An 11,066-nucleotide genomic window follows, 5' to 3' on the forward strand; every position below is an offset into this window, starting at 1 on the left:
TATAATGCTTTGCGTTGTCTATGTGTCAATTGCAAATTTTTTAATTACAAAACTTAAATTTTAAACTTCAAGCGGACACATATAAATGGCTCGAAATCATGTTAACTATATATTACCTTGATTCCTAGAGGGTTATGTCTTTTGTATATTAATTCCTGGAAGCCACAGTGTGTGGAGTGTTCAGGAGACCTGAGTTCAAATCCTGGCTTAGCCACAGAAACCTATGGGATGTATGCAGGTGTGGGGCATCAGTAAACCACCCCTTGAACCTCTCATATACCTTGAAGATCCTGTTAGGCTCACCATAAGTTGGAAGTGACTTGATGCCACTTAGCAACAAGTGGGAGAATGCCTCTGTGCCCTGCTTTTGGACTTCCCACTGGCGTCTGGTTGACCTCAATGGAAACAAAATGCTGGACGATGCATGCAAAATTGGCAGAATTGTCTTTAAAAGGTTTGCCTTTTGCATTTCTGTTTGTCATGCACTCTCTGAAGAACAGGGGACATGCCAGGAAAAAGGCTGGCAACCCTATTTCCCGGTTTGTCGTAGCATGGTAGAGGGGCATACTTCATGCTTCCTTTCCAGCTCTCAACGACTCCACTTTGTTGCCAGAAACTCTTTGTTTTGCCTCCAGGAAGGCATAAAGCTAGGAGAGGCTTTGGATTCCGGATCCACGTGGCTTGTCCCATTCCAAGGTTTTGTCACAGAAAGTGGGGAGATTTCTTCTCCCAGCAAAGGAGAAGAGAATGTCCACGTCCAGAAATAGCTCTGCTTTCTGCCCCGGGAAGCTATTGATGAAGACCTGGGGGAAAGGGGCACCGAGTGTTTCCCACCCTGCCCCCATCTGTGAAAGCGAAGCCTCCCATCAAAGCTGAAGGGAGGATGGGCAGAGAAAGTTGCTTAGAATGGAAGATAAACTATTCTGGGCACATTTATGAGAAAGCCCTGGTGCAAGACACAACAAGTGCATTCCTGCCCGGCCACTGCCAGGCTCCCTGGGAACGGGCTGCTGTGGCTGGGAAGGGCCGCACCTTGACCAGCTATCTTTGCCCCCCCCCCCCCAGCACAGGTCTTATCATCAGACGGAGGCAGGACTAGTATGTTTCTCCTTCTGATGGCATCTCTTGCGGGCTCCTTTGGCCACTGAGCCATAACCTCTTGTCCCAGGCAGAGGCAAGCAACCAGAGTGGTTGACCTTGCATAGCATTTTATCAAGGGGCAAGGAAGCAAGCAGACATCTCGAAGGAAACCAGAATAGACTGAGTTTGGAACAGGATTTCTTTTGGGGGGGGGGACTGCAACTCCCAGAATTCTGGGAGATTCTGGGCATTGTGATCCAAAATGATAACCTTTCCGAGCTTGATGAGCAGAGATTGGGCAATGGGTGAGCTACAATGAAGTTCTCTCTTAGGAAGTCTTTGATAATAACAATTGCACGCCATGGAGTCTGTTCCGACTTAATGGTGACCCTTTGCAGGGTTTTCTAGGTAGAGAATACTCAGAAGTGCTGTATTCTTCTCTCCTTTTGTGGACATCCCGAAACAGTGCAGATTGCCCGAAGCAAGGCTGGGTGGGCTCTATTTGCAGGAGGCGCTGAAGGGATTTGAACCCCCATCCTCTGAACTCTGCAGTCACCTAAACCGCTGAGCAATCCAGCCTGCAGCAAAAAAATAAATAAATGTTTAAGCCACAGAAATATTCACAAATGATGGCTAAGAGTTTTGTTTTTCCTTTGGCCTTACCCTCGAGAACACAGCTTGGAAAAGTTACCCTCCGTCCAGACTACAGCTCTCACAATCCTGCCACCCACCAGTCTATGGGGTTCAGTAGTCCAGAGAAGAACTCAGGGTTTGTAAAGGACCAGCCTCCCCAAACCTATCGAGTCTCAGGCTGGGAATTCCCTGAGAGAAATCCTCCTCAGCGCAGCCCCTTCCTTCCTTCCAGCGAGCCTGCCGGGGCCGCCAGCTCCCGCCCGGGCCTGCAACGCGGGCGCAAGGCTCTGTTGTGTGTGCCGCGAAGCAGAAAGAATAGGCTGTGACATTCCCGTAGCTTAGAGACCGTTAGTCCCTTTCAGAGTCCCAGCTCCATTTGAATAAAAATCAGGCTCCAGCCCCCGCTTGCCCACACTGAAGAGGGGGGTGGGAAAGAGCTGGGTTATTTTTACCCGTTTAAGTTCGCACGGCCGGAGTTCTCACGCCGCCTGGACAAGGGGGGAAGTGGGACACCTTGGTGTGTGTGTGTGTGGTGGGAGCGGGCGTGGATGTGTGTGCGTGTAAGAGGACATTGACTCTTGCCTTTCCTCTTCAATCCCTGGATCCCAAATCCCTGGAAGCAGCAAAGGAAGCAACCTCCCCCCCCCCGGAGGGCTAGGGTAGCCCCAACCTTGAAGTGAGTATAAGGGCATCTGAGGGGAGAAGGCGGCCAGAAGTTGCCAAAGTTTCTAATGGTTCCTTTTGGGGGGACTACAACTCCCAGAATCCCCAAGCCGGCTGACGCTCTGGCGGGAACAGCTAAAGGCGGCTCGCGGACTCTACCTCTGAGAGGATCGGGGTGGAAAAATATATATATTCCCCCCCCCCCCGCAGAGCAAGTTAATCCCTAAAGGACTCTGTATCATCTGGCTCGAAAGGGATGTGTATGAAGCCGGGTTTTAGAGTGTGGTAGAGTTAGTGGCTGTTTGAAGATCTGTGGTAGACCTTTTTCTTTTAAAAAAATTAGTTCTTGAGATAGAATTATTAAGTTTGTGCTATCCCATAATAACAAACCACTTAGGCTGGCTACTCTTCCCTCAAGTTCACAGGACTGGGCCTTGCTGTCCATCACACTCCAGCTCTCTCTTTTCACTTAACTTTTTTTCTTTTTTTGCACAGCCTGGTCACATCCATCTTTTTTCCTTTCCTTTTCCGTCCAAGTTTATATTCGTTTTTATGTGATGCACTCACAGAAAGCATTATTCCATACATTACCCATCACTTCCCCTGAGCAAATAACCACCCCATGCGTATAACCACTGGGGCTGATATCGCAACGCATAATTCAGCCTTGCACGGAGACACAGAAAAATCACAAATCAAAAAACGGGGTTTGGGGGTAGGGGTGGGGGGAATAATAGGAGGGGAATATATGGAATTGGTGAGTTCTGCAAAACAGCTTTCACATTCCCTCACATATCTGTTAAATATTTCCAAGAATGTGGACTAAATACTCAAATATTTTCCGTTTGTCTGTTAAGCTACTTTATCTTACTCCTGTCTTTAATGTGTCCCTTTCCCCTTGTATACAGCCTTTAACCCTCATCTTTATCCTTTATGCATAAACATCTTATTAAATATCTCCTGTGACTACCCATCCACCCCACTAATTTACGCTGTCTTTGTAATAATTTAATAGATTTCATAATTTCTGCTTGATTTAGATAAAACCAGCCAAGGAGTAGACTTGCAAGTTTTCTTAGCTGATATTTGCTCCTTTCACAGATATTAATGGAAAGGGGGGCGGGGGGGGGGAGTCACACATTTTTCTTTCTTTTTTCTTTTTTTTCCTAAATTGCTCTCCACGATTATTCTAATAGAAAAAATAGGAACTTGTAAGGGACTGCTGGAGTTGTGCATGGAGACATCCTATGATGTATATTCTGTTTTGAAATGAGTGACAGAATTTTTGAGACATGGTTTTACTTTCTGAGAAGGTATAATGTGAAGATTTTTGTATGAAACAATATCCTGGATTAGAGAACAGTGCTTCTCATGTATACCATAGACATATAGAACATTCAAATCCAAGACAGTGACTCGCGCTGAGATCTGCATGGGAGAGTCCATATAAGACTTTTGTAACTTTTCAATTCCTGCTTGCCTTCTGATCTTTTTTCACCGCTCGTCTTCTTGGATGGTATAACTAAGGTATCTGTGCTCAAGTAGCAATGGATATAGCATCTTACATCTGAGTATATTCACCATGTAGCTGTACAAAACTAAGCCATTTCAACTTTTAGGGCTATGGTCCTCATGCATATTTATTTGGGAGTAAATTCCGCTAAACAAGTCTGTTTCTGAATAAACAGATGTATGGTTGCTGTGTAAATTTCATAAATATCCCAGTTCTGTATGCTAATTAAACTATAACTGATGCATTTTATGATTTTAAAGCATAAAATGCATTTGTCTGGCATGTAATATTTAATCTGCCCTACTCTGTTGTTTTTAATCAGGATCTGTTACTGTATTCTACTTAATTTTAATGGTTTTATGGTGGGACAGGTTTATATTTCTTTTGCTAAGGTGGGCTTACTTACTTACTTACTTACTTACTTACTTACTTACTTACTTACTTACTTACTTACTTACTTACTTACACACACCCCTCTGATCAGTGGTCAGATTTATCTTTCCTTATTCTTTTTAGAATTTTATAAGCCATCTTGAGTGTTACCTGTTAAAGGAAAGGCAGTGTATAAATGCAATAAATAAAAGTAAAAATAGTTTTGATAAGACAATGTCAAAGGTATTTCAGCTTCCTCTGAAATAAGTTATAGTTTTCGGAGGAGGTAGCCATGTTAGTCTGTGCAAGCATATCAGGCAAAATGCAAACAAACAAACAAACAAAAACCCAAAACAAAACAAGACAAAAACATGTAGCACCTTAAAGACTAACTGTTATATATTAATGTAAGCTTTCGTGGATGTGGACAAAGTGGACATATCCACAAAAGCTTGCATTAACATATAATAGTTACTCTTTAAGGTGCCACATGTTTTTTGTTTTGTTCTGTTTCTTTGGATTTTGGCTGATACTCTGATATAGTGCTCTTTAAACGGATCAAGACGTTTCTCTCTTAAGATGTTGACATTTCTAGAGATTTGACTTCTTACTGCGTTCTAATGAACAAAGTCTCAGCCTTTCTTTCACCCTCCTCCAGCACCTGAGCTATAACATCCCCAGTTTTTAAGGGGAGACAGGAGAAGAAATGGTGGGGGAGGAGGCTTTTACTGTGCTACAACCTACTTCTTTTTTAAATTCCAGGTTGCAGTTCTCCGTGTTGCCAATGGCACTGCTGTTCCACTTACTTCTTTGGGGTAAGTGTTGACTCTGTTATTCTTTGGGATTTGAGATAAACCCAATGACCATTTATTCTCTGGAAGCGTAAACCTTTAGATGTGGTTGCCTATCTTTCCATTCAGTCTATCATGAGCATACAGTACTGAACAGGAAAGAGAGCAGAGTTGTCAAATTCTGTACAATGATAGGATTCCTGCATTCTTGTTTGAGAGTTTTTGGCAGGTATACTTTCTTCTCCCATCATAGTGCTACGACATCTACAGTCCTGTCATCCTGTGCTCTGTATACAGTACTTGTAGGGTACCCAAACTTTCATTCATGGTGGTCAGTCTTTGCCATATAGCATGTCTAGGGCTATAGGAAAACACATAGGAATGCACACACATGGTTCCAAACAATCCTCTTCTTTAAACTTGGAAGGGAGCAGAGAAACTTGTTTCCACCTTCTTCCCCAGCTGTCTATATGAAATTGAGGCGGGGGAGTGGGTGGCGTGTGAGGCTATCCATGGGGACTGCACTGAAATACTGAAAGAGCACAGGATATGCACCCATTTTCTGTTTTATGTGTAATCGGCAGATTTAAGACTGAATTGTATGAGAGCATTGTCATCTAGAAGAGGAAACGTGGAAACTGCTAGAAATCTCTGCGTACACAGCAGGAATTTTTCTTGCCTCACCAGTTTAGGTAATTGCAAAGCTAGAGGTTGGGAGTTCGATTCTTCAGGGCGCCTCCTGTACAGGGGCTAGACTCAGTGATCTATTGGGTCCCTTCCAGCTCTGGAGTTCCAATTTTATTCCAAGAAAACGCTCAAGGCTTATCCAGAGGGCCAAATGCTCCACTCTAGCTGGCTGCAGTTAGTCCACGTCCTAGTTGGGACTTACCTGTATACACATCTGCATTGCAGTGAAGCAGGCACATGTTCAAAAAATTGCTTGCTTCTGAAAGAAGACATGCAAACTTCTAGAAATTAATTTTGCTGGTGGAGCTTCTTTTCTGGGGCTGTTTTTTTTAATTAATGTAAAGTCATAATTGTTGGTTTCTGATGTGGAGGTTCTGATGCAGAAATGAACTTCACATTGAAAGCACCATAGCACTAATGACTCCCTACATCTCCCCACCCCCAGAACACAATAAGCCAGCTTTTCATTTGGAGCCCAAAAAATACGGAAAAGCAGGAAAAATGCACTGATGGTATTGAATCAGTACCCTGCATTGTGTAGATGGCAGATTTAATACTGAAACTAATAACGCAGAACCAATACTTTCAGCACAGCTTTTGCTTAGTGTAGATGAGCCCTTAAATTTCAAGTTTAACTTACTTTGTTTTGAAATTGGATCATTTTCTGTATGAATTATGGGCCTGGAATACCTACTTGACCTCAGCTTAATTGATGGGTTAATTGTAATATTTAGTTTGGCTTTTACAACTTGGTCTTGTGTATGTTTCCTCAGAAGTAAATGCAATGGAAAGTCTCACCAATAAATATGTATAGGATTACAGTATAACCCTAGACAGAAAGAATATCTATACTCTAACATAGTGTAATCCTCCCTTCTCTTTTCTTCTGTAGGGTGGATGGGGTAGTTGGTTCAATGCTATTTGTGGAAGGCCCATAACTTATTAAGTCAGATCAGTCAGTTGATGAGTCAGAATGTGGAAAATCTGCAGCTACCAGTGGACCCTCGACTTACAGACGGCTTGACTTACAGACTTTTTGAGTTACAGACTTCTCTGGCCGCAAAATTTAGGTTTGACTTGCAGACTGAGATTTGACTTACAGACCAGAAAAAAACCAAAATGGAACAAAAACAGCCTGTTACGGGATTAATCGGTTTTCAATACACTGTAGGTCAATGGAGACTTGACTTACAGACTTTTTGACTTGAGAACCGCCTTCCAATATGGATTAAGTTCTCAAGTCAAGACCCCCACTGTACCTAGGAGTTGTAGTCTAAGAAAGTAACTTTCTAAGTCATGTTTTGATCTAAGAAAGTTCCAGGCTCAACTACTTAGAAAGATCAAGTAGCAAATGATGGGAAGGTGATCTGAGACACTGAGAACCACTGTTAGTTGCAACAGATGTCATGTTTTGATCTAAGAAAGTTCCAGGCTCAACTACTTAGAAAGATCAAGTAGCAAATGATGGGAAGGTGATCTGAGACACTGAGAACCACTGTTAGTTGCAACAGATGTCCTTGGGCTAGACGGACAAATGATCAGAACTGGTATAAGGCACAGTTTGTAGTAGTAAGTCCTGAAATGGCAGGAGTTTACCATGATAGACCCCACCCCCCTTGTTGCACTCCAGGAATATATACATCTAGCTTTTTTGTTATTCATACTAAATAGAGAGTGGTTTGACTTTTTCATCATAAAACACAGAAATCCCCAACCAAACAACCAACTGATAAACTAACAAACCATGATTAAAAGCCAACAAGGCTGTGGATTCTGTGTGCAGGGGATTACTTGGGAGGATGATCATTACCCTTGGTGTTACCTACTTCAGGTTCCTCATGCTTAATCTATGAAATGCACTGCCCAGTATTACCTTGGAAGTGGCCACGGCATAAAGTTGAAAAGCATCTACTTGACTTGCTGTAGAAAAATTAGATATCTCCTTGTTTAAAGCAATGGGGCTTCCACTTATGGAAGGGGGCAGTGAGTGAGCCAACCACTTGAACAGAACAGACTGTGGCACGAGTGGTAGGACGGAAGGTGATTCTGCCTGCTGAACTTTGACAAAAGACATTTTAGCCAGCTGATATGCAACCTTGAGCTTTGAATTAGAAATACAAACAGTGTTCCCAAGGCATGTTGCTGTTCAAGCTGCTAGTATGAAGTAGGAACCACACTGGAAAAGAAGGGAAGACCTAGCCAGCAACATCTGCTGGATTATTCACATTACCCTCTCACTTCCTCTATACCAGAAGTCGAGTATACAAGACTCTAAAGGTGTTTATGGGCTGCAGTTTTTCTGAGTCCTTGGCAAATTTGTCGGTGGTGAGGGATGATGGGAGTTGTACTCCAGCAACATCTAGAAGGGTGCATGTTTCCTGTTCCTGATGTATCCTGTCACACAAACACTAGTAACGCTTGAAAGCCTTGTCATCACCTTAATCACTTGCTAGATAGATCAAGGATCAGTTGCCCTGGTGCTCTATAAAATAACAGCGCTACTCCTCTCTATATTTCCCATCCTCTATACCTGTGGTTCCTGGCCTTGGGTTTCCAGCTGTTCTTTGGGATATAACTCCCAGAAATCCTGGCCAGCATAGGTAGTGGCGAAGGCTTCTGGGAATTTCAGTTCAAGAACATCTGCGGATACAAGGTTGGGAATCAGTTCTCTATGCCACCAATAAACCAGGTTCCAATGTTGTGCTGTTTCATGACCTCATCCCAATCAAACTAGAACACTCTCTTTCTGGGAAAGGCAGGTAGCGATTGGGATAGGGACTCAAAAACCCAATCGGTTGTTGTTAACACTGTGTGAGAAATAAATGCATTTACCTTTCCAAATTATAGGCAATAGACTTCTGGTCTTGCCAGCAGCTTGATAAGTATTCTTCTGGAAAGACTAGTGCCTGTGCATCTGCCCGTAAACAGAAATTATATAAGTGTGCTAATGGTTGTTGTGGGTTTTTCGGGCTCTTTGGCCGTGTTCTGAAAGTTGTTCTTCCTAACATTTCACCAGTCTCTGTGGCCAGCATCTTCAGAGGACGGTACTCTGTGCTCTGGTCTGTCCGAGTGCTGTCCTCTGAAGATGCCCACGGCCACAGAGACTGGTGAAACGTTAGAAAGAACAACCTTCAGAACACGGCCAAAGAGCCCGAAAAACCCACAACAACCATTAGATCCCAGCCGTGAATCTAATACATTATATAAGTGTTCATTTGAATGAACCACACATAGACCTTTTTTTTTAAAAGTGTGGATAAGTATTAACGTTGTCAGGGGCACTGTATACTTGCAGGACTATAAATTAGTCCACATTTTAAAGAAGATGTTGTGCACCATCCAAGGCATGAATGAATCATGGGTTGTGAGTCACTTTCCATGACAACGACTACTCACTTTTGCCCACCTCTGCTCAGATTGTTTGCAGGCATATGCCACGTCTTATAGCTGGCTGGATAGCTCAGTGTGTTGGTATCCATCTGCAGGGCCAGAGGTCAGTCGTTTGATTTTCTCATTGTGCCTCTGGTGAGAAAAGCCAGCCTGTGTAGCCCTGGGCAACCTGCACAGTCCTAGAGTGTTCCCAAAAGAAGGGAATGGTAAACCATTTTTGAATACTCTGCACCTATGAAACCCTGGAAAAGGTTTCCATAAGTCATAATCAACTTGAGAGCATCTAATTATTATAGTTACTGTGTCTATCTCTGCTAATGTCTTGGAAGAGGTAGTCTGTTAGTCTGCGCAAAGCATATCAGGCAAAATGGAAAGGAACAAAACAAAGCAAAACAAAAACATGTGGCACCTTAAAGACTCACTATTATATTTTAATGTAAGCTTACGATGCACAACTCAGACACTGGCCAAAATCTTGTTGGTTGATTACACCAGCGTAACCACAGTGGCATATTGCCACTAGTCACTGAGTCATGTGAATTGGTGCATGACAAGGGATATAGTGAGGGACACAACTCATTAACTTGCTGCATTTTACCATTGCGTTTAGGATAAGATAGGATTCAGTGGAATCCAAAGTGGCAGTGGTGGGTGGAAGCTGAGCAAACAGAGGAAAAAAATCTTCAGGTACAGGAACTTTGCAAAGATGAATAAAAAAATGCAGCTGCATGTTTCTGCCTTGTGTATGTGACCTGTAGTAATTTATTTCCTATGTGGCAACATATAGTTAACCAGAGAAAATTGGGAACTTTAAAAAAGTGGTTTGCCGCATTAAAGAAAAGCTTATAAAAATGGTTTGTTGTTTAATTGTTAAGTCGTGCCCGACTCTTCGTGACCCCATGGACCAGAGCACACCAGGCCCTCCTGTCTTCCACTGCCTCCCAGAGTTGGGTCAAATTCATGTTGGTAGCTTCGATGATGCTGTCCAACCATCTCGTCCTCTGTCGTCCCCTTCTCCTGCCTTCACTCTTTCCCAACATCAGGGTCTTTTCCAGGGAGTCGTCTCATCAGATGGCCAAAGTATTGGAGCCTCAGCTTCAGGATCTGTCTTTCCAGTGAGGACTCAGGGCTTATTTCCTTCAGAATGGATAGCTTTGTTCTCCTTGGAGTCCAGGAGACTCTCAAGAGTCTCCTCCAGCACCACAACTCAAAAGCATCAATTCTTCGACAGTCAGCCTTCTTTATGGTCCAACTCTCACTTCCATGCATCGCTACTGGAAAAACCATAGCTTTGACTATGTGGACCTTTGTCGGCAGAGTGATGTCTCTGCTTTTTAAGATGCTATCTAGGTTTGTTGTCGCTTTCCTCCTAAGAAGCAGGTGTCTTTTAATTTCGTGGCTGCTGTCACCATCTGCAGTAATCATGGAGCCCAAGAAATTAAATCTGTCACTGCCTCCATATCTTCCCCTTCTATTTGCCAGGAGGTGATGGGACCTGGGTTGTCCAGAACATCCAGATCTTTCTAGTATAATTCCTCTGTGTATTCCTGCCAACTCTTCCTGATGTCTTCTGCTTCTGTTAGGTCCCTACCATTTTTGTCCTTTATCATGTCCATCTTTGCACAAAATGTTCCTTTAATAGCTCCAATTTTCTTCAACAAATCTCTGGTTTTTCCCTTTCTGTTATTTTCCTCTATTTCTTTGCATCGTTCATTTAAGAAGGCCCTCTTGTCTCTCCTTGTTATTCTTCGGATGTCTGCATTCAATATTCTGTAACTTTCCCTATCTCCCTTGCATTTTGTTTCCCTTCTCTTCTCTGCTATTTCTAAGGCCTCGTTGGACAGCCACTTTGCTTTCTTGCATTTCCTTTTATTTGAGATGGTTTTTGTTGCTGCCTCCTGTACTATGTTACGGGCTTCCATCCATAGTTCTTCAGG

General features: G+C 43.1%; 1 protein-coding gene across 1 annotated transcript in view; it reads left to right on the plus strand.

Annotated features, from left to right (window-relative positions):
* The first annotated feature begins 2,124 nt into the window (after positions 1 to 2,124).
* The window catches only part of LOC110079958 (laminin subunit beta-1), a 77,935-nt gene continuing 68,993 nt past the window's right edge, over positions 2,125 to 11,066 (plus strand). Inside the window, exons 1-2 of the mRNA XM_078388795.1 lie at positions 2,125 to 2,389; positions 5,024 to 5,076. Coding sequence (XP_078244921.1) covers positions 5,046 to 5,076 — 31 coding nt within the window. The 5' untranslated portion in view covers positions 2,125 to 2,389; positions 5,024 to 5,045. The remainder of the gene's footprint in view (positions 2,390 to 5,023; positions 5,077 to 11,066) is intronic.

Source organism: Pogona vitticeps, chromosome 2, assembly GCF_051106095.1.
Source record: "Pogona vitticeps strain Pit_001003342236 chromosome 2, PviZW2.1, whole genome shotgun sequence".
Lineage (NCBI taxonomy): Eukaryota > Metazoa > Chordata > Lepidosauria > Squamata > Agamidae > Pogona > Pogona vitticeps.